Source organism: Dasypus novemcinctus, chromosome 7 (assembly GCF_030445035.2).
Source record: "Dasypus novemcinctus isolate mDasNov1 chromosome 7, mDasNov1.1.hap2, whole genome shotgun sequence".
Classification (NCBI taxonomy): domain Eukaryota; kingdom Metazoa; phylum Chordata; class Mammalia; order Cingulata; family Dasypodidae; genus Dasypus; species Dasypus novemcinctus.
The window spans coordinates 87,396,565-87,420,995 of record NC_080679.1 but is presented as its reverse complement, the minus strand read 5'-3'; the positions used below and the strand labels follow the sequence as shown (position 1 = coordinate 87,420,995).

Sequence of the window (24,431 nt, the reverse complement as noted above, 5' to 3'; positions counted from 1 at the left end):
GGGCAATCCTTCTGCCATCCTCCAGACTCTTTTTTAGAAACTCGTAGCCATATAAACTCATTTCTCCTTTTCATTTCCCCCTTACTTTAGGTCAAACAGCATTTTAAAGTCATGGTATTTTATGTAGACATGGATATTCTGCTGATCCGCATTGAACCTTCCGTATAAGGTCATTTTCCAGTTGAATCATCAGTTGCTAGTTGATAGTGGTCCCTCGTTGCCAGGGAGGCTCATCCCCGGGTGTCATGTCCCACGCTGGGGGGAAGGCATTGCATTTACATGCTGAGTTTGGCTTCGAGACTGGCCACATTTGAGTAACATGAAGGCTGACAGGAGGAAATTCCCAGGCACAATGTTGCTCTAGGCCTTGTTCTTATTTTAGGTTTATCAGCTCACAAGCATAGTTATTAGCATCAGGGGCTCACGGTTGAACCCTCACTCCCTCCCAGTCCCCGCCACTGTACCTGGGAGACTGTTGCTGCTCCCCTAGGGACCACAACAGAGCACCACTGGCCAGGAACCCAGTACCCCCCCTGCTGTGGTTTTTAATTGTTGCCACTATGAGTATATCCAAACATTACCATGCCCCCTGAACATATGTTCTGTACAGCTCCCTGTCAGCCATATATCACCTGTCATTGGTATCCCATACCAGTATCCCTCCATTGCCATTGTTGAAACACTCTGTGATCCAGAACTCCCCGAAATTTGAAGCCCAATATAATGTCATGGTCCCTTACTAGGGAATGGCATATAGGGATGGGTTTAAAGGATAGATAAAGAACTTGGATAAAGTTAGATAAAGAACTTAGATAAAGAATGTTGACTTGAAAAAATTCCACATCCTATCTTTTTCTTTTTTTTTTTTTTTTTCCCCCCCTAATTATTCAGCTTTTCTTCACAGGAGTCCTAGACCACAGCAATGTATATATATAATATACAGCACTCTCACACATCCACCAGAAAACCTTTTCCCTTCCACAGTGATACTCTTACGCCCTATTCATATCATATTTACTTAAAGTGATGTACAGAGTCTGAGACATTAGCTTTCTAACAAGGTAACATCTGTGCTTACATTATGGTGCATGCTTTAGGATACACAGTTCTTTACATTTTTAGTTATCCTATGTTTTACATTATGGTTTACATTATCAGTCTGTCATCTCCTATATGTTATGGTGTAATATTACATGTTTTATATCTATCCTTGTGTACTCTCAAGAAACTCCTCTCTTACCCCCCATTTACTTTGGTTCCACACATTTAACGTCCATTTTCCCTTCCACCTTGGTGCCCACAGTGACAGCCAACCTCCGTTTCCTGAGGAGCCACTTCCAGAGATAGATGGAATAGTGTTCAGGGCCTAACTTGCTCAACTGCCCCAATGCCCTGGGAGTCACCCTTTCTCTCGCAGGATACAGTTCCCTCTATTTGATGGCATTAGTCCTCCCCAGGATGTGGGTCCACCCCCACTCTCACTACTTGGGTTTCTACCCCATGGTGTCACCCACTCTGGCAGAATGAGCATTTAGACATTCCCCAGGAGCCTGTCCTGCATCAGACCCTCCCTTCCGAGCATTCTAAACAGGTAACCCTCTTTATTATATTTTGATATGATTTTCTCGGCATTTTACTCTCCACCAACACCTGACCCTCTCCTGTGTTCGTATGCTACCCCTCCCTCCCCCCACTTTTGGGCAACGTTACCCATCCGTCCCTCCTCAGCCACCCTTAAACCCGCAAAGCCCCAACCAAAGGCAACCCTTTGCCCCCCTTTTATCTCTTCTTTGTGTTCATACTTACCACCATCTCGTCTTAAATTCCACCCTTGGAGACATCGGCTCATATCCTTCCTCCACCTTCCGATTTCCTGTAAGCCTATCGTTCAGTCTCTTGCTATCTAGGGCAGCTTGTTTATTTCATATCATTGAGGTCATGTAGTATTTGTCCTTCAATGTCTGGGTTGCTTCACTCAACATAAGGTTCTCAAGATTCATCCATGTTATCACATGTGTTTGTAGTGTGTTTGTTCTTACAGCCGAGTAGTATTCCATTGTGTGTATATACCACATTTTATTGATCCACTCATCTGTTGATGGGCATTTGGGTTGATTCCAACTTTTGGCAATAGTGAACAATGCTGCTATGAACATTGGTGTACATATATCGGTTTGTGTCCTTGTTTTCAGTTCTGCTGGGTACATACCCAGCAGTGGTATTGCTGGGTCATATGGGAAATCTATGGCTAGTTTTTTGAGAAACCGCCATACTGTCCTCCAGAATGGTTGGATCCTTCTGCATTCCCACCAGCAGTGGATGAGTGTTCCCCTTCCTTCACATCCTCTCCAGCACTTGTATTCTTCTGTTTTTTTCATAGCTGCCAATCTTATGGGTGTAAGATGGTATCTCATTGTAGTTTTGATTTGCATTTCCCTGATAGCTAGAGATTTGGAACATTTTTTCACGTGCTTTCTTGCCATTTGTATTTCTTCTTCGGAGAAGTGTCTGTTTAAGTCTTTTTCCCATTTTTTAAATGGGTTGTTTATCTTTTTATTTTCAAGATATAGGAGTTCTTTATATATGCAAGTTATAAGTTTCTTATCAGATATATGATTGCCAAATATTTTCTCCCACTATGTGGGCTCCCTTTTTACTTTCTTGACAAACTCCTTTGAGGTGCAGAAGGCTTTAATTTTGAGGAAGTCCCATTTATCTATTAGTTCTTTTGCTGCTCGTGCTTTTGGTGAGATATTCATAAATCCATTTCCTATTACAAGGTCCTGTAGATGTTTCCCTACACTGCTTTCTAAGGTTTTTATGGTCTTGGCTCTTATATTTAGGTCTTTGATCCATCTTGAGTTGATCTTTGTATAAGGTGTGAGATGGTAATCCTCTTTCATTCTTCTACATATGGCTATCCAGTTCTCCAGACACCATTTGTTGAATAGGCCACTCTCTCCCAATTGAGAGGGTTTGGTGGCTTTATCGAATATTATGTGGCTGTATATGTGAGGTTCTATATCAGAGCTTTCAATTCGATTCCATTGGTCTATGTGTCTCTCCTTATGCCAATACCATGCTGTTTTCACCACCGTAGCTTTATAGTATGTTTTGAAGTCAGGTAGTGTGATTCCTCCAATTTCGTTTTTCTTTTTCAGTATGTCTTTGGCTATTCGGGGTCTCTTTCCTTTCCAAATAAATTTCATAGTTAGTTTTTCTAGTTCCTTAAAGAAGGCTGCGTTGATTTTTATTGGGATTGCATTGAATGTGTAGATCAGTTTTGGTAGGATAGACATCTTAATAATGTTCAGTCTTCCTATCCATGAACAAGGAATAGTCTTCCATTTATTTAGGTCTTCTTTGATTTCCTTGAACAATCTTGTATAGTTCTCGGTGTATAAGTTCTTTACCTCTTTAGTTAAATTTATTCCTAAGTATTTGATTTTTTTATTTACTATTGTGAATGGTATTTGTTTCTTGATTTCCTCCTGATCTTGCTCATTATTGGTGTACAGAAATGCTACTGATTTTTGCGCATTGATCTTATAACCTGCGACTTTACTAAACTCATTTATGAGTTCTAGAATCTTCGTTGTAGATCTCTCAGGGTTTTCTATGTATAGGATCATGTCATCTGCAAATAATGAAATTTTGACTTCATTTTGAAACATTGTTTCTCTATCACCCAAATACTTCCAATGCTTGAACAATTAAGATACCTCTTTTTATTGTAACACTCACTGGGTCATGATGTCAAGTGACTTTGGCACAGTGGGTTCTAGGAGTATTCTTGGAAGCTTTTCCTTCTCCAGGACAACTAAAAATAACTTACTCATCTATGTATTAAATGTTAATCACATAAATATGTTCCTCTAAATCCAAACTCAGTGCATCTCCAACTCTACTTCCTTTTAGCTGGTTCCCCAAAATGTTGATAGACACTCAGTTACCCCACATCATGAAGGGAAGAGTGATGAACGTGAAATTGAAAGTGACAATGTTTTAAGCAATTATGATTAATATATCTTGCATTCACAAATTTCTCTAAATTATATGACCATGAGAACACAGTGCTAGGGCCCTCCCAAGATCCTGGAAAGGGCATGCAAGTGAGAGAACCTGCAGCTAAGCTTCAGAAAGTGTTATAGTTGTTTCCGAGAGTTAATTATTTTTTTCCTGGATCTCATAATACTTGTGCTGTCAGCTTTTTAATATGTGTAGTTTGTCACAATATCCCTTCTCATTCTAGATAATATTTACTTTCATGTCTAATTTTTTATTCATCATTTTGTATTCTTTTATCAAAGAGGGTCTCCAAAATTGCTTAAGCTTCACACCCTGCAAAATCTGGATCCTCCTTTGAGTTATTAATGGGACTGAAGGATATTTGAGGCCAGGGTATCAGAGGCATGAACTATAAAGAAAGGAGATGGAAGGATACATAAAATTGAAACTATGGAAGGGTTGCAGTTATTGCTAATTAAAGGACAAATGAACTTTGGAATTAGTGGCTGAGATAGGGTGGATGACAAGATCATTGGAAGATAGGATTTCAAGAACCTGAAAGGCCGGAATGTTGCAACAATCATCTACATGCATTTTTAAAAAAGATTTATTTATTATTATTTTAAAATTTATTTCTCTCCCCTTCTACCCCCCTTCCCCCCAGTTGTCTGCTCTCTGTGTCCATTCACTGTGTGTTCTTCTGTGACTGCTTCTGTCCTTATCAGCGGCACTGGGAATCTGTGTCTCTTTTTGTTGTGTCATTTTATTGTGTCAGCTCTCCGTGTGTGCAGCGTCATTCTTGGACAGGCTGCACTTTCTTTCGCACTGGGCGGCTCTCCTTACAGGGCGCACTCCTTGCACGTGGGGCTCTCCTACACGGAGGACACCCTTGCGTGGCAGGGCACTCCTTGCATGCATCAGCACTGAGCATAGGCCAGCTCCACACAGGGTCAAGGAGGCCCAGGGTTTGACCCGCCGACCTCCCATGTGGTAGGCAGATGTCCTATCCATTGGGCCAAGTCCGCTTCCCTACATGCATTTTGAATTCTCATGAAATAAGGCAGTAATAGAATAGTAAGCAAATAATTAAAACCTTTAAGAAGTGAGTGGGAATTAACTGGTCATTGATAGGTGACAGCAACCATGAGGCAAGACGTGCTGAGTGATAAAATCTACCACAAGATTTAAATCTGAGGAATTTTAGAGAGGATGGAGGGAAATGGTCTGAAAGTGGCAGAACAGACACCACCTCACCTGTTCCACTCACTCCACAGAGGCAGCAGGAACAAGAAAGATGCTTTTCCACTTTGTGCAAGGACTATTGGAGAAAAACAGCCATCACTGAGAGGCCAGAGGAAATCAGTATGCTCAAGAGAAAGCCAGATTTGCATTCACGCAAGAAAAGTAAAGGGAATACTTAGAGAATTGGTTGTGGGCCTACTGGAAGGGTTTCAGGAGTTGGGGAATGATGGGTGAACAAAGGTAATTTTTACTGGTGTATAACTTCAAATGTGTTAAATATCTTATAAAAATAATGAAACTCTCTTTTAATAATGAAGACTTTTCTCTTGCTTCATCTGAACAAATTGGTGAGTGTATCACCTGTAATTATGTTACTGTACTTCCTGTGGCCATTTGCTTATTCCTATAAAACCTTTCTATTTTTTTCATATTTCTCTTCTATTTATAATTCTGCTCTTCTTTTATCACCTCCTTTTATTTCCTACTGAGCCTCAAACTTTCCTACCTTCTCTCTTGCTGTTTTTGTCCTCTACTATTTCTTTCATCATTTCATTTGAAAATGAAATATCTCCCCTGCCCCCCACCTCCCTTTAACTATAGCTGGGAATTGACAATACACAATCACAGAGGTGACCCTAATTTTGACACATAGCATATTTACCTCTTAGAAAGAAAGGGTTTGCATGAGCACAGATGGTCTCCCAGATTCAGGAGGATAGTATTTTTGCCAACTGATGCTAACATTGCCACCTACACTTACTTGAACACATAAGAGGAAGCAATTCATCATTTCCTGTGCTCTGTTGATCTGGCTTAGATTCTAAAGGGGGTTGAATTGATTTATTTGTTAATTCTGGGAGTTGAAATATGACCTTACCTTTTACAACATTTGTCTCATAAATTATAAAAAAGGTTTTCTGAATATCTTCATTTTATAGATGAAGTAACTGACTCAGAAAGACAAAGTGTGTTTTTTTCAAGGTTGCACAGATAATACATGGTGGAAACAGGATTTGAATGCAAGTGATTGATGCAAGTCCAGAATCATGCTTTTAATGACTACTCCACGTTTCCCACCAATAAAACTTGATAATGTATGAAATCAAGTAATAAGTAGAGCCAGCTATACACAGATACAAAATTCTTGTCCCTTTTAACATTTTGTACAAAACTTAGCTCTTTTGTATATTTTAATAGTCTGGAATTTTTTCACGTACCTGCATGGATGCATTAAGGAGAGAAACTTATATGTAGAAAAAATTTGTTGGCTTCATTTTTTCCAAAAGATTGATCTATAATTATTGTTAGGATGATTTTTTGGTTGCCTGATCCTCCCACTTTCAATCCTGTTAGAATTTGGAGGTATTTTAACTGGTCTCACAAAAATAAGTATTTTCTTTTTTGTTATTTTACCATGAAGAAAATTTTCATTATTCAAGTACAAATACACCTACCAACATAAACAAATTAATTTTAGTAGAATTTGGTTCTATCTTTCAAAGAAACATAATCAGCTTAAATGATACGCATTGAATGTTTTTGAAATCTCACAACTTTTATTGCAGGTTGCTTTAGTTTTCTGACTATCACAAAATCATGAAATGGGTTGGCTTAAACAACAGGAATTTATTGGCTCATGGTTTTTGAGGCTAGGAGAAGCCCCAAACCAAGGTGTCAGCAAGGAGATATTTTCTCCATGAAGACTATGGAGTTCTGAGGCTGGTTGCTGGTGATTCTTAGTCCTTGGTATTTTCTTTCTTTTTCCTTTCTGGTTTCCCTTGATCCAGGTTCCTGTTTTCCTGCTCTTCCTATGGCTTTCTCTCTTCCTGTCTGAATTTCATTCAGTTTATGAAGAATTCCTATAATCTGGATTAAAGTCCAAACTGATTCAATTGGCCGCATTTTAACTAAAAATAACATCTTCAAATGGTTTTATTTATAATGGGTTTACAACCACAGAAATGATTAAGATGTAGAACATAATTCAATCTACTACATGTCTTCTGAAATTTACTCTTACTGTGACAATATTGGTTTAGACCTTCCTTGCCATTCATTGTAGGATTTTGTACTATTTAGCATTTGCAAATTTAGATTTTTAAAACCCAGTATGTTAATAATACTTTCTTCAGAGATTTTACTTTGGGTATGGTATTCTTTTAAAGGTGATCTATGTTTAGGGAAAACTAGGCTACCTGCTGACGCAAATATCTTACTTCTTCACAAAACACTTTTCACAAAACACTTTTAACCAGCCCTGAAAGATTCTGTCTCAGGAAATTTCCTTCAGCCTGATCTTCCTTGAATCTATATGTAATGTCCTCAAGATAGCTGTGTGACTTGACTTCCTCTACTTACTTGACCATGTTGGAATACTATTTTAACCACTTTTCACAAAACACTTTTAACCAGCCCTGAAAGATTCTGTCTCAGGAAATTTCCTTCAGCCTGATCTTCCTTGAATCTATATGTAATGTCCTCAAGATAGCTGTGTGACTTGACTTCCTCTACTTACTTGACCATGTTGGAATACTATTTCAGATTGTTTATTTTTGCCTTTGCTTGACACCTTCTTAGGATGTTACTTCTGGCAATTGTCCATAGGTCCACATTGTCAAACAAAGGCAATAAACGCCTTTTCACTATACCCAGCCAGGCCCTCTGGACATTGCTGTCCAGGCACACGGTGCCCCTTATGTTTGTCTATCTGTGGATGGTCATCTTATTAGAGATGGTTAGAAACTGTTGCAATCATTAATGTTTAACTCAATTGCCACCACTCTGCAAAGGCATTATTTGCAACTGTAGACATTATTCATTGTCTATACTTCCTCAATTCTTACTCATTTCCCCATCCCCTGAAAATCCTCTCAAGAAACTTAAACATGTAAACATTTAATTTCCAACTGTGAGAGCTTAGGTTCAGTCTTAATCTTATTTGACTCCTCTGTAGCATATAGACTAACTGCCCCCTTCTTGAAATTTTTTCATCCTTTGGTTTCTTTTTCTATTTTTTAATTGTGAAATGAAGAATGCATATAGCAGAAAATGCAGAAAGCTAATGTGTCAAGAAACAGAACATTGCCAGCATCCAGGGGTTCTTTATGTGCCTTTCCCAAAATATAACCCATATTTTTGTTTATAACAGAGGTAACAACTATTCTTTTAGTGTGTGTGTGTGTGTTGTATAGTCCTATCTTTTATTTTTTCTTCTAGTAACATATATGTGACCTAAATTTCCCCTTTTAACCACATTCACATATATAATTGAGTGCTGTTAATTATACTCACAGTATTGTGTTACCATTACCAACATCCTTGTCCAAAACTTGACAATCAATCCAAATAGAAATTTTATATAAATTAAGTATGAACTTTCCATTCCCTACTCTCAACCCAACCCCTGCCAACCTATAATCTAGACTCTAACTCTATGAGTTAGCTTATTCTAATTATTTCATATCAGTGAGATCCATTTGTGTCCGGCTTATTTCACTCAACATAATGTCTTCAAGATTTATCCATTTTAGCTGCCCTGGATGGTGCTTCAGGGGCAATCACCGGACATTGTAAATCCTCACAGGGCCCACTGGATGGAATGGGGGAGAGTATGGGCCATGATGTGGACCATTGACCATGAGGTGCAGTGGTGCCCAAAGATGTACTTACCAAATGCAATGGATGTGTCATTATGATGGGAATGAGTGTTGCTGGGGGGGGGGGGGGGGGGGAGAGGTGGGGTGGGGGTGGTGGGGTTGAATGGGACCTCATATATATATATATATTTTTAATGTAATATTATTACAAAGTCAATAAAAATAAATTAATTTAAAAAAAAAGATTTATCCATTTTGCCATGTGAACCAGAATTTCATTCCTTTGTAATGCTGAATGATGTTCCATTGAATGTATATACCACATTTTGTTTATCCATTCATAAACTGATGGCATATGGGTTACTTCCCTCTTTTGGCAATTGTGGATAATGCTGATATGAACATCAGTGTGCAAATATCTGTTCGAGTCCCTGCTTTCAAATCTTTTATGTATATATCTATTAGAGGGAAAACTGGGACATATGATAATTCTATACGTATCTTCCTGAGGAACTTCCAAGCTCTTCCACAGAGGCTGCACCATTTTACATTCCTACCAGCAATGATTGAATGTTCCTATTTCTCGCAACCTCTCCCATACCTGTAATTTTCTTTCTTTCTTTTTTTGTAAATAGCAGCCATTCTAGTGGGTGTGAAATGGTATCTCATTGTGGCTTTGATTTGCATTTCCTGATAGCTAGTAATGTTGAGCATCTTTTCTTTTTTTTAAGACTCATTTATTTTTTTAAAATTTATTTCTCTCCTCTTCCCCACCCTTCCCCCCAGTTGTCTGCTCTCTGTGTCCATTTCCTGTGTGTTCTTCTGTGTCTGCTTATATTCTTGTCAGCGGCACGGGGAATCTGTGTCTCTTTTTGTTGTGTCATCTTGCTTCATCACCTCTCCATGTGTGCAGCGCCACTCCTGGACAGGCTGCACTTTTTTTCGTGCTGGGCGGCTCTCCTTATGGGGCACACTCCTTGTGCGTGGGGTTCCCCTATGCAGGGGACACCCCTGGGTGGCATGGCACTCCTTGCGCACATCAGCACTGTGTGTGGGCCAGCTCATCACATGGTCAGGAGGCCCTGGGTTTGAACCCTGGACCTCCCGTGTGGTAGGTGGACGCTCTACCTGTTGAGCCAAATCTGCTTCCCTTGAGTATCTTTTCATGTGATTTTTAGCCTTTGTATATCTTCTCTGGAGAAATGTCTATTCAAATCTTTTGCCCAATTTTTAATTGAGTTGTTTTTCTTTATATTGTTGAGTTGTAGGATTTTTATATATTTACTGGATATTAAATCCTTACCTAATATGTGGTTTCCACATATTTTCTTCCATTGAGTAGGTCGTCTTATTCACTTTTGTGTCAAAGTCCTTTATGCTTGAAAGTTTTTACTTTTGCGCAAATCCCATTTATCTATTTTATCTTTTGTTGCTTGTGCTTTGGGTGTAAAGTCTACGAAATCATTGTCCAAAACAAGATCCTAAAAATGCTTCCCTACATTTTCTTCTAAGATTTTTTTTTGTTTTGATTTTATTTTTTAAAAGATACTTAAAAGATTACATAAATGTTATATAAAAAATGTAGAGGATTCCCATATGCCCCACTCCTCACCCCTCCCACACTTTCTTACATCAACAACATCCTTCATTAGTGTGGTACATTTGTTGCAATTGATGTACACATTTGGAGCATTGCCACGAAGCATGGATTAAAGTTTACATTGTAGTTTACACTCTCTGCCACCCAATTCTGTAGGTTATGGCAAGATATTTAATGACCTGTATCTGTTGTTGCAGTATCATTCAGGACAATCCCCAAGTCCTGAAAATGTAAGTTTTATAGTCTTAGTTCTTATATATAGGTCTTTCATCCATTTTGAGTTAATTTTTGTATGTGATGTGATTTTTTTTTGCATATGGAATCTAGTTCTCCCAGTACCATTTGTTAAAGGGACTATCTCTTCCAATTGAGTGGATTTGGCAGCCTTGTGAAAAATCATTGGCTGTAAAATTTTACACATTATGCATGATTGTTTTGTAAGCTTACAACTTCTTAAATAAATAAACAGACAAATGAAAAGTACAAAGCCCCATAATTAATCATCATCATCATCATAATAAAAGGATTAAAATGTTACTCAAATGCAAATAAAATCAAGTGGCCTGAGATGGTCTAATTTTGAACTCTCAATTTGATTCCATTGGTCTCTATGTCTGTCATTCTGTTAGTACCATGCTCTTTTGACCACTATAGCTTTTAATATGCTTTAAAGTCAGGAAATGTGAGTCCTCCAACTTCATTCTTCTTTTTCAAGATGTTGTTTTTGGCTATTTGGGGCCCCTTTCCTTCCAAATAAATTTGATAATTGGCTTTTCCATTTCAGTAAAGTAGACTGTTGCAATTTTGATTGGGATTGTGTTGAATCTGGAAATTATTTTGGGTAAATTGACATCTTAAAGATATTTAGTCTTATAATCCATGAACATGGAATGTCCTTCCATTCATTTAGATCTTTCTTGATTTCTTTTAGTAGTTTTTATGTATACATATCCTTTACATCTTTGGTTAAATTTATTACAATATATTTGATTCTTTTAGTTCATATTGTAAATGGAATTTTTTCTTGATTTCTTTCTCAGATTGCTCATCATTAGAGTATAGAAACACTGCTGTTTTTTGGGTGTTGAACTTGTAACCCACCACTTTGCTGAATTTGTTTCTTAGCTCTAGTAGCCTTCTTGTAGATTTTTCAGGACTTTATGTATATAGGATCATGCTGTCTGCAAAAAGTGAACATTTCACTTCTTCCTTTCTGATTGGATACATTTTCTTTTTCTTGTATAACTGCCCTGGTTAGAACTTCCAGTATAATGTTGAATAACAGTGTTATTCAACATTGTCTTGTTCTTGATCTTAGAAGGAAAGCTTTGAGATTTTCACCACTGTGTATGATATTAGCTGTGGGTTTTCATATACGTCCTTTATCATGTTGAGAAAACATCCTTCTATTCCTATTTTTCTAAATGTTTTTATCAGAAAAGATGCTGGATTTTGTTAAATGCCTTTTCTGCAGCAATCAAGATGATAATGTGTTTTTTTCCTCTTCATGCTGTTAATGTGGTGCATTACATTAATTGATTTTCTTATGTTGAACCACCCTTGCATACCTGCGATAAAATTCACTTTATCATGGTGCATAATTATTTGAATGTGCTGTAGTATTTGATTTGCAAGTATTTTGTTCAGGATTCTTTCATCTATATTAATAAGAGAAATTGGTCTGTAATTGTAGTATCTCCTGACTTTGGTGTCAGATTGATATTGGCCTCATAGAATGAGTTATGTAGCACACCCTCTTCAACTTTTAAAATTGGAATATCTGGTAGAATTCACCTGTGAAGCCATCTGGTCCTGGGCTTTCTTTGTTGGACTGTTTTTAATGACTTATTCAATCTCTTTTCTCTCAATTGGGTTGTTAAGATCTTCTGTTTCTTCTAGGGTCAATGTAAGTTAATCACGTGTTTCTAGGAATTTGTCCATTTTGTCTACATTGTCGAGTTTGTTGGTGTACAGTTACTTATATTATCCTCTTATGATGCTTTTTATTTCTTTGGGGTTAGTAATAATGTCCCCCCTCTCATTTCTGATTATATTTATTTACATCTTCTCTCTTTTTTTCTCTCTCAGTCTGGCTAAGGGTATGTCAATTTTGTTGCTCTTAAAGATCCAACTTTTAGCTTTATTGATTCTCTCTTTTGTTTTTTATTTTCAATTTCCTTTATTTCTGCTCTAATCTTTGTTATTTTTCCCCTTCTGCTCACTTTGGGATTGGTTTACTATTCTTTTTCTATTCTAGTTCCTCCAGGTGCATGGTTAGGTCTTTAATTTTAGTTCCTTCTTCCTTTGTCATGTATGTGTTTATAGTTATAAATTTCCCTTTCAGCACTGCTTTTGTTGCAGTCAATAGGTTTTGATATGTTGTGTTCTCATTTTCATTCATCTTGAGATACTTACTGATTTTTCTGAAATTTCTTCTTTTACTCACTGTTTGTTCCAGAGTCTGTTACTCAGCTTCCATACAATCATGTGTTTTCCAGTCCTCTGCATTTTATTGATTTCAGCATCATTCCATTATGATCAGAGAAAGTGCTTTGTATTATTTCAATCTTTTAAATTTTATTAAGACCTGTTTTGTGTTCCAACATATGTACTATCCTGGAGAATGATCCATGTGCACTTGAGAAGAATGTGTATCCTACTGTTTTGGGTTGCATTGCTCTGTAAATATGTTAGGTCTAGTTCGTTTTTCAATTTGTTCTAGTTCTCTATTTCCTTACAGATCTTCTGTTTGATGTTCTATCTATTGATCTGAGCTGTGTACTGAAGTTGTCAACTATTATTGTAGAGTCATCCATTTATCCCTTCAGTTTTTCCAATATTTGCCTCATGTATTTTGGGGCACACTGGTTAGGTTCATAGGTTTTTATGATTGTTATTTCTTCCTGGTGTATTGCCCCTTTTAAATATTATGGCCTCCTTTGTCTCTTATCACAGTGTTGCATTTAAATTTTGTTTTGTCTTATGTTAGTGTAGCTACCCCAGCTTTTTTTTGGTTACTGCATGTGTGGAATATTTTTTTCCAGCCTTTCACTTTCAATCTATTTGTATCCTTGGGTCTAAGGTAAGTCTTTGTAGACAACATACAGATGGCTCATATTTTCTTATTCTGTGTCTTCTGATTGGGGAGCTTAATGCATTCACACTCGATGTTATTACTGTAAAGACAATTTTCTCCTTTGGCAAAAATCTTATTTTTATCATTCTTTTTACACTTTTGTTACTTTTCCTGATAATCTTAATTTCTATACTCTCTTCCAAGCCTCTCTCTCCTGTCTTTTCAGGCTGTAGCACTCCCTTTAGTATTTCTTGCAAAACTATTTTTTTTTTCATTATAAACTCTCTCAGTTTCTGTTTATCTGTGAATATTCTAAACTTGCCCTCATTTTTAAAAGACAATTTGTTTGAAAAAATATTCTTGGCTGAAAGTTTTTCTCTTTCAGTATCTTAAATATATTGCTTAAATATATTGCTATTCTCTTACTGCTTTTAGAATTTGCTCTTTATCTTTGGCATTTGACATTCTGAGTGATATGTTTCTTGGAGTAGGTATATTTGGATTTATTCAGATTGGAGCATGTTGTACTTCTTGTACCTATAGATCTGTGTCTTTCAAAAGAGTTGGGAAATTTTTGACCATTATTTCCTCAAATATTTCTTCTGCCCTTCTCTTCTCCTTCTGGGACACCCATGGCACATATGTTTGTGTGCCTCATGCTGTCATTCAGTTCCCTGAGATCCTGCTCAAATTTTTCCATTCTTTTCTCTAGTTGTTATTTTATCTGTTCAATTTTGGAAGCCCCATCTTCTAACTCACTTTTCCTTTCCTCTGTCTCTTCAAATCTGTTATTATATGTCTCCAGTATATTTTTAAATTCATTTATTGGGCCTTTCATTCCCACAAGATCTCTTATTTTTCTTTACATACTTTCAAGTTCTGTTTTGTGTTTATTCGGTGTCTTTTTAATATCCTTATTCTCTTTAGCCACCTCATTGAATTTATGAAGGAAATTTGTTTGGACATCTGTGATTAGTTGTCTCAAATCCTGTATTTTATCTGGAGGTTTAATTTGTTCCTTTGACTGGGCCATACCTTCCTATTCCTTAGTATGGCTTATAATTTTTTGCTGGTGTTTTGGCATCTGAAATTTTTTATGTGTTTATTCTATACTCAGTTTCTCTCTTTAGTCTATGGCTTTCTTATTGGTTGACTTTTTGCTATAGCTACTCTTTCACATTTGGTTCAACTTATTTTGAACTTTTATAATAGCTTATGCTTAACCAATCAGATTTTTTTCAGCTTTTATTCATCTGATTCTTACCCTGCATATATGGTACACATTTTGAGATTGCACTATTTGTGCACTTATTTCATACGCAGAAGAAAGCTTCCTTTTCCCTGTTCTTCTTCCAAGAATACTAATTTTATTTTATTTTTTAAATTTCCTCTCCCCTCCCCCAGATGGCTCTCTACTCTCTCTGTTCATTGTTTTCTCACCTTCTCCAGGAGGCACTGGGAATCAAGCCTGGGACCTCCCCCATGGGAGGTGAGTGCCCAGTGGCCTGGGCCACATCTGCTCCCCACAAGTTGTGGCATCTGCTGGCTTGTGGCATCTGGTCATTTAGGCATCTAGCTCTTTGTGGTAGGTGTGGCATCTAGCTCATTGTGGTGGGTACAGTGTCTAACTCATTGCAGCAGGTGTAGCATGTGCTCTTATGCTTTAGGAGGCACTGGGGATCCAAAGCCAGGATGCCCAACTTGTTGAGTCATATCCACTTCCCCGATCTGTTTGTTTTTGATTTGCCTCTTCCATATTTTTAATACTCCTCTCATTTTCTCTAGCTGTGTTACCTGGAGGGTAAATTTTGGTAGGAATGTCTTCCCAGAGACAGGCTTCCCAGATTAGATTTCCCAGCCAAAACAGACCCAGGAACCCATGAAGGGGATATAGATCAACTCCAGTGTGCTCTGGGGAGAAGACCCTAAAGGCCACCAACCTTCTGTTTGATTTTCCCCCATATCTTTGCTTTCCTAACATACCCAGAAGATAGTGACCTTTTCTTTTAAAGATTTATTTTTATTTTATTTAGTCCATCCCCTCCCCCCTCCCCCCCCCGCCACCTGTGCTCACTGTCTGCTCTCTGTGTCCATTTGCTGCATGTTCTTCTGTGTCTACTTGTCTTTTCTTCTTATCTTCTCTTTAGGAGGCAAAAGGAACCTATCCTGGGACCTCTGGTGTGGAAGAGAGGCACTCAATCACTTAAGCCACCTCATCTCCCTGGTCTGCTATGTCTCTTATTGTCTGTTCTCTGCATTCCCTTTGTTGTGTCATCTTGCTGTGCCAGCTTTCTGTGGCATGGCCATTAGCTCTCCGTGGTGCAGGCCAGCTTACCTTCACCAGGAGACCCTGGGAGTTGAACCTGGGGCCCTCCATATGGTAGACAGGAACCCAATTGCTTGAGCCAACTCCATTTCCCAAGATAGTGATCCTCAACCAGCTGTTCCCTGCTGTCCTAAGGTATTGCTGTGTCTTTAATTCTCAGCTGACTCAGCCCTGACTGGGGCAAGGTTGAGACTGAGCCTCCCTGGGATGAAACTGTTGGGCAGCTCCCAGATCTTGGTATCTGAGTTCTCTAGCCAACTGCCACAACCTGTTGTGCCCCCCCACCCCAGATGGGTGGAATGAATCTACCTGTCCTTCCCCAAGAATTCTCAAGCTGCACCCAACTTCCTCTCCTGCCTGGGGTGGGGCTGGAGTCAGGATCTCTTCTGCCCTCCAGGTGGGCAGGGTTTATCTGCCCCTGTGGTTTCAAGACAGTGTTCAATCTATGTCCCACTTTTCCTCCTGCCTGGGGCATGCTGGTTCTGGGACTGCTGCAGCCCTCTGAAGCCCTCTGAGGAGGGTGGTATGAATCTTCGTGCTCTGCCCCAAGAAAATCGTCAAACTGCACCCAGCTAACACTCCTGCAAGGCACAGAGTCCAAATGGTAGCCACTTGTAGCTCTTTAACCTGGGCATGCTAAACTTGATTCCTACTGTCCTGGGAATCTAGTGTGTTTTTTACAATCAACCATGCTTCCACTCCTTCCGGGGGTAGAGTCAAAACAAATGCTGCTGACTTTTGGGGGCATGAGATGGATTTAAACCTTAACTATGTTCAAAATTGGGATCCAGCAACCAAACTTTCTAATCAGTAGCAGTAGTCAGTGCCAGGCTGCTTCCCTTTCCCTGTATTTGGGAAGGGGAGCTTCTATTTCTGGTCAGGGAATGTCTGCTAAGGCCCCCTGCTACATCAATAGGGATGGACACCAGCCTCTGCAATGTGGAGGGATCTACTCAAAGAATCTTCCATCTCAGATTGTCAGTTACCTCCTTCTCCTCTTCCCTTAATGGTGTATGGTGTTATTCTAGTCTCCAGATTCCCCCAAACATTTGATCCAGACAGATCCTGACTAATTACTAGCTGCCCTGTGGGATGAGCTTAGTCATAGAGCTCCTTACTCTGTCACCACCTTGGGTCCTTATCATTCTTTTTTTTCTTTGATTCACCATTTTTAGAGTCCTTCTTTAGTTTCCATTATCCTCCAGCATTCTAAGTAAGTGGGATTTGCCCTTTTACTTGTTGATTCTGAGGGAAGATTTTTTCCAGGGAATGTCTTATATCACCAAGCGGAGGATGTCACTCTGAGCCAACAACTATTCTGACCTTTGTATTTATACTTTCCTGTGCATACATTTCCAAATAATATATTTTAGTTTTGGTTTAAAATTTTAGGTTTAAGTTTGCTTCATAAAGGGAATCTTACTGGTTTGTTTTTTGTTTTGTATTTTTTGCTCAACAGCATGTTTGATTCATCCAAGTTGCTAGGGCACAGCTATGATTTGTTCAGTGTTGCTGCATATATTCCATTGTATGATACACCACAAACTATTTATATGTTTTGCTAGTGGATTTTTGTTTTCTTTCCATTGTTTTTTTTTTTTATAAGCATTGCTGCCATAGATAGTCTTATACATATCCCTTATATATGTCTCTAGGTTTCAGAGAAATTACTGGGCCATGGAATGTAGGTGTATCAGTCATGGTTCTCCAGAGAAGCAGATCCAAGAGGATATATATGTATGTGTGTATATATGTCCATCTATATACCTCTCTATATGTATGTATATACACACATTAAGAGATTTGTTTTAAGGAATTGGCTCACAGAATTGTGAGGACTAGCAAGTTGGCAATCTGTATGACCAGCAGGCTAGAAATTCTGGCAAGTCTTGAGTCTAAAATCTACAGGGAGACTGGCAGGCTGGAGTCTCAGACAAAAGTTGATGTGGTAGCCTTGAGGCAAAATTTCCTCTCTGAGAAACTTCAGTTTTTCTCTCATATGCCTTCAACTGATTGGGTGAGAGCTTCCCATATTATGGAGGATAATCTCATTTACTTAAAGTCAACTGTGTATAGATGCTAATCACATCTACACAATATCTTCACAGCAATATCTAGGCTTGTGTTTGCCAAACGACTGGACACCATAGCCTAACCAAGATGACATAAAATTAGCCATCACAATAGGCATCTTTAATTTAAATAGAAAATGCCAAACTATTTTAAAGTAGTTCCACCAGTAGTGTACTATTACCAGTACTAAATGAGAAACTGGTTCAAATCACACTAAAACAGAATTGTCAGCCATTCTAATTTTATGCAAGGCTCTGTCTTTGGTTCTCTTTTTGCCTCCATACATTCTCCCTGGTTGTTAGCCTTCTATGCCTTCAACTTGTTACAGTAGATTGTCTCATCCACAATGTAGTGATGATCTACATCATTTTAAATTACTAATTTTTAAGATGCTGTATTGGTCAGCCAAAGTGGTACTGATGCAAAATACTGGAAATCTATTGGCTTTTATAAAGGGTATTTATTTGGGGGTAGAAGCTTACAGTCACCAGGCCATAAAGCATAAATTACTTCCCTCACCAAAGTCTGTTGCCATGGGTTGGAGCAAGATGGCTCCAACATCTGTAAGAGTTCAGCCTCCCTCTTCCTCTTAAGGTTCTGTGGCCCCAGCTTCTTCCAGTATCAGTCATAGTCTGGGAAAAGTCTTATCTCTCTCCCGGGTCTCATTCTTCTTTGGGCTCAGCTGCTCTGTTCTTTCCACAAGGCCAGTTGTAAACTATCAGGTGAACAGCTCATCTCTCTTCCCAGGGCCTCTGCCATGTCTAATGGAGCCTTCTCTCTTTCCTCACGTATCTGCTTGTCTGTGTATTTACTTCTCAGGGCTCCAGCATTAAAAAACTCCAACTAACTCCTCTGCAGTCTTGTTTTCTCTGTGAATCCCCCACACCCACCAAGGGGGCAGGGACTCAACATCCTACTGACATTGAGGAACAGACCAGTTCACAAACATAATCCAAAATCTATTTTTGGAATTCATAAACAATATCAGACTGCTACAGATACTAAAGCTTGTGAGCTATTGTAAATATTCTACTTTATGGTATGTCTTGATATCTGGTAAGTCCTCCTTCCTTGAGTGTCCTTAACAGCAATTTATCACACTTGCGAAAGCCACTTTTAGAAAGGCCAGGGAGGGCTGAAAACTGCTGATTTGTAGGAAATCATCATGTCTCATTTATATCTATGTTTCTGATGCCTGGCAAAATGCCACTCAATAAGTTGTTCATCATTTCTGTAACATTTGTTAGGCATCTCCTATCAGATTCACAGATACAAAATGACTAATACATGGCCCCTCTCTAGAGAAGATTCTAGAGAGACTTCACAGGAAATCTACTTCTAAGTAAATAGTTCAGTCAAGAGTTGTGTTATGATATGTATTATTAGAGTAATAGAGAGTTTTAAGGTAAAAAATGTCAACTGTATTTAGCATTTAGGAGGTAGGAAAAAAATTCATAGATGACAATTCTTGAACCAAGTCTTGAGAGATGAGTAATTAATTATTCATCAGATTGTCAGTAGCGACAAAGATATTAGATACAATTGAAACAATAAGAGCAGCATTAAGTAAAAGCAGAGATACTTGAGAACATCTGGCTATTCAGGGATGAAGGAGAAGTTTGATGTAACTGTCTTGGCAACATGTGAGCGGATAAGGCAGAGTGTGTTTACAAGCCCAGCTGAAGAGATAGGCAGAGCTCAGATACTGTTTGGCTTTATATAGTTATAAACCTTATCCTTAGATTATACAGAGCAATCAAATAGTTTTAAGCAGGGGCTTTGCATTTTTGGACAAAAAAAAAAGCATTAGAATTTAGTATGGATAAGTAAGGCAAGACTGGTGTTAGAACAATTAACAGAAATGTTAAAATAGCCCTAGGAGAGATGATGAAGTCCAAACTGAGACAGTATCAGTAGGGAAATTGAAGAGGGCATATATTCAATAGATGTCAAGAAGTCAGGACCTGGTGATAAATTGCATGGACTTTGAGGTCACTGGATAGATAATGGTGCATTTACTGAGGAAGGTGATAATTAGTTGATATTTAGAGGGCAAAAAAGGATGAGTTCTATGGACATGCTGAGTTTGGCATGCCTTTTGGAAGGATGTCCAGTTGACTATGTCTAATAGGTAACTAGATTCATAGGTCTGGAATCAAAGAGGAAGGTCTGGCATCAAGATGCAGGTCTGAAAATCTGCAGCACAAATAAAGAACTTGAAATCAAAAGAATCAGAAGGCGGATCAAGGATAGAACCCTTGAAGGAATAAATTGAAGAAGAACCAGCTAAAGAAACTATTATGAAATGAACAAAGGAAGATGAACAGTATAAAGTAGTATCATAGAGAAGAGAGTGGTTAATGGTATCAAGTGCCACGGAGAAACAATAGACCTGAAAATTACACAGGATTTGGCATTAGTAGGGACCTTGGTCAAATTTGTTTTATTAAAGATAGTGATTGCTTCACACACTTAAAACTGTGTAGGGAAGGAAATTATTGAAATAACACAGTTAGTTGAGGGTAGAGAGAGCATGGAATAAGATATTTATTTTTTTAAATGAGAGGAGCATAATTATGAACTATGGGGAATAGACACAAAGAGATTATAAATATAAGATAGTTAATGATTAATGATGATTGTAAAATATATAACCAAATGGTATGCTACATGTTTGTTATGTATCTGCAATATAATTAGCTGGGTAAAGTGCCAAAATACATGTCAAGACCTAAGCATCACGTTAAGTAAATATGATGTGAATAGGGTGTAAGAGTATCGCTGTGGAAGGGAAAAGGTTTTGTGGTGGATGTATGGAAGTGCTGTATATTATATATATGCATTGCTGTGAAGAGAAGCTGAATAATTAGGGGAAAAAAAAAAAAAGGAAAAGATAGGATGTAGAATTTTTTCCAAGTAAACACGTGTTCTTTATCTAACCTTTAAACCCATCGCTATATGCCATTCCCTAGTAAGGGACCCTGACATTATATTGGGCTTCAAATTTCGGGTAGTTCTGGATCACAGAGTGTTTCAACAGTGGCAATGGAGGGATACTGGTATGGGATGCCATTGACAGGTGATATATGGCTGACAGGGAGCTGTACAGAACATATGTCCAGGGTGCATGGTAATGTTTGGATATACTCATAGTGGTAACAATTAAAAACCACAGCAGGGGGGGTACTGGGTTCCTGGCCAGTGGTGCTCTGTCGTGGTCCCTAGGGGAGCAGCGACAGTCTCCCAGGTGCAGCAGCGGGGACCGGGAGGGAGTGAGGGTTCAACAGTGAGCCCCTGATGCTAATGACTATGCTTGTGAGCTGATAAGCCTAAAATAAGAACAAGGCCTAGAGCAACATTGTGCCTGGGAATTTCCTCCTGTCAGCCTTCATGTTACTCAAATGTGGCCAGTCTCGAAGCCAAACTCAGCATGTAAATGCAATGCCTTCCCGCCAGCGTGGGACATGACACCCGGGGATGAGCCTCCCTGGCACCGAGGGACCACTATCAACTACCAACTGATGATGCAACTGGAAAATGACCTTATACGGAAGGTTCAATGCGGATCAGCAGAATATCCATGTCTACATAAAATACCATGACTTTAAAATGCTGTTTGACCTAAAGTAAGGGGGAAATGGAAAGGAGAAATGAGTTTATATGGCTATGAGTTTCTAAAAAAGAGTCTGGAGGATGGCAGAAGGATTGCCCTTATGCACAACTGAGCAGAGTCAGAGAGACAGATAAAGTAGATATAACGCCCAGATATTGGTTCCTTTGAGGGCTAAAGAGACCCATGGGAGTTATGGTCATGGCCGATGGGGTTAACTACCAGGTCAGATGGCCCCTCTTTGGAAATGGTGTTTATGTGTGATGAATCTGGACTCAGATGGGATCTCCCCCCATAAGACTTTCATGCTAATGTGCTGGAGGTGCAGTTAGTGTCGGGGTTTAAGATATATTTAGGGGATTTGAATCTCTGGACTGACAATGTGATAGCCAGGTCCTGAGCCTCAACAGACTCCAGCACCTACAATCTGTTTTATTGGACTTACCACACTCAGCTAAGATGGAGTTGAAGAAGGACAACCACCACACCATGGAGCCTAGAGTGATTACAACTGAAAGTGGGAGGATTGCATCCAGCATCCATGTGGAATCTGAGCCTCCTCTTGACATAGAGGTGCAATGGACACAACCAATCCAATGTCCACATAGAGGAGGTGGCATTGGATTGGGAAAAGTGGACATGGTGGCTGATGGGTATAGGGAAAGGCAGGAAGAGATGAGAGGTGGAGGCGTCTTTGAGACATGGAGCTGCCCTGGATGGTCCTTCAGAGGCAATCACCGGTCATTGTATATCCTCACAGGGCCCACTGGATGGAATGGGGGAGAGTATGGGCCATGATGTGGACCATTGACTATGAGGTGCAGAGGTGCCCAAAGATGTACTTACCAAATCCAATGGATGTGTCATGATGATGGGAGGGAGTGTTGCTGGGGGGGGAGGGGGAGAAGTGGGGTGGGGGAGTGGGGATGAATGGGACCTCACATATATATTTTTAATGTAATATTATTACAAAGTCAATAAAATAAAAATTAAAAAAAAAAAAGACCTAAGCTTTACATGTCATAAACACTCAAAAACTATTACCTGGATTGAACTGAATAATGTTTCCTTTAACATGTGAATCATCATCTTCTGTGCCCTGGAATAAGTTAGAGTTTAATTTGTGCATTTACTTCTTAATGAAGGTCATCGGACGCTGTTCATTGGAGTTCATGTGCCCCTGGGAGGAAGAAAAAGCCATCGCCGTCACAGGCATCGTGGACATAAACACAGGAAGAGAGACAGAGAGAGAGACTCAGGATTAGAGGATGGAAGGGAGTCACCTTCCTTTGGTAAAAATAATCTTCCTTGTTTTTATTAAATTTATGATTGTGTTAATATTGTATTTGCTTATGCACATGTATGATTAGGAGTAATGCCCATACTCTAAAAGTGTTGAAACATTCATGGAAGACTTTGGGGAGATTAGGGAGAAGTGGGAGGGAGAAAACTTGATTTTCATTTCTCAATTATGCATCTGCTTTGCGAAGGTGAGAATTTCATTAGATTTGTGATAGTAATAAAGCTTTGTTGTATAAACCCTTAATAATTTAAAACAATAATAAGTAATTGCTGTCAATGTTCTGAAAATCTAGGAGAAAATGCATTTATTAAATTTCCATCTATACTAATTGCTGTTGTTGCCCAGATTTCACTCTTAGGACATGAAAGTTCTAAGTATTATTTTGAATGTTTTTCCCTTTAAACTATATACAGAATATCCAAACATATGAGAGTTGTAAGAATTCCTGAGTGTCATGAGAGCCTGGGTACATGCCATAACCAAAAACCTGGCTTTCAGTTCCCTTCTCCTATGACCTCCTTTACTGCACTTAGGTTACCTACTCATCCATAGTTACTCCTGTCTTAGGAAACTAATTCAAGCACCCTGTTCTTTGATTACAGATTCTGTCCTTCCTTTTTGCTCATGAAACTACTCCAAATATGATTATTTTTCTAACTTACCAGGCTTCAGCTCATTGACCCATCTACTTTTCTTTTATCCATATTTCATTCCTTCTTTATTTCCTTCATCAACTCTGATTTAATAGTCTATAATTTTAGTAATGCTATTGCTAATAGTCTAAATACCTCTGGTCTCTATTTAGCTTTATTCTTATCTCCACCATCTCTTTTAAAATGATACTTATATTGGGGTTCTTCCATCCCTGCTTCCATCTGCCTTGGCTCCAAGTAGGTACACTCAGGTGGAAATACTCATTTAACAGTGCGGCAATCTCATTTGAGTTTGTTAGAATTGCAGAACCTAAGCCCCCACTCTAGACCATCTGAATCACGATTATATTGACAATATCCTTAGATAATTTGTACGCACATTAAAATTTGATAAGCAGTGTTCTAGATTAAACCTTGTTGCATGTAGAATAACCCAGGGTATCTGTCAAAAAAATTGATACTGGGAAATAAAAATTAAAAAAACAAAAACAAAAAATGATACTGGGTTCTACCTTCAAATATTTTCACATAGTCTTGGGTGTTTCCCTAGGCACTGGTAGTTTTTAAAAGTACCCCAGGTGATTTAATATGTATCTAGGATTAAGAACCATTGATCCTAAGAAATTCTGCTTCTTTATTTGGTGAAACTTGGAAAAAAGTCTCAGGTGGCCCAGATTCTCCATCTGGTGTGTCAGCCATTATTTTTGGATGGTCACCTACCTACACCTCTCCCAACCATTTAGATAAAAGAACTCTTTTATCAGGGGCTAATGTTTGGCCCCTTAGTGGTCTCTAAGCAGCAGACCTTCCTAGATTTCACGGTTTTCAGTTTCTTCAGGACTAATCATCTGCCTTTTTCTATATTCCACAGTCAGCTCAAGTACCAAGTAATAAACTGAGGTTGAAACCCAGTCATAAGCACCATCCCACTTGATTTGGGCCTT

At 38.7% G+C, this 24,431-nt stretch overlaps 1 protein-coding gene across 15 annotated transcripts in view; it reads left to right on the top strand.

Annotated features, from left to right (window-relative positions):
• The window catches only part of SLC4A10 (solute carrier family 4 member 10), a 389,606-nt gene that overhangs the window by 185,005 nt on the left and 180,170 nt on the right, over positions 1-24,431 (top strand). For all 15 annotated transcript variants that reach the window (XM_058300758.2, XM_012527510.3, XM_058300760.2 and 12 more), the window contains exon 3: positions 22,677-22,823. In XM_058300758.2, coding sequence (XP_058156741.1) covers positions 22,677-22,823 — 147 coding nt within the window. The remainder of the gene's footprint in view (positions 1-22,676; positions 22,824-24,431) is intronic.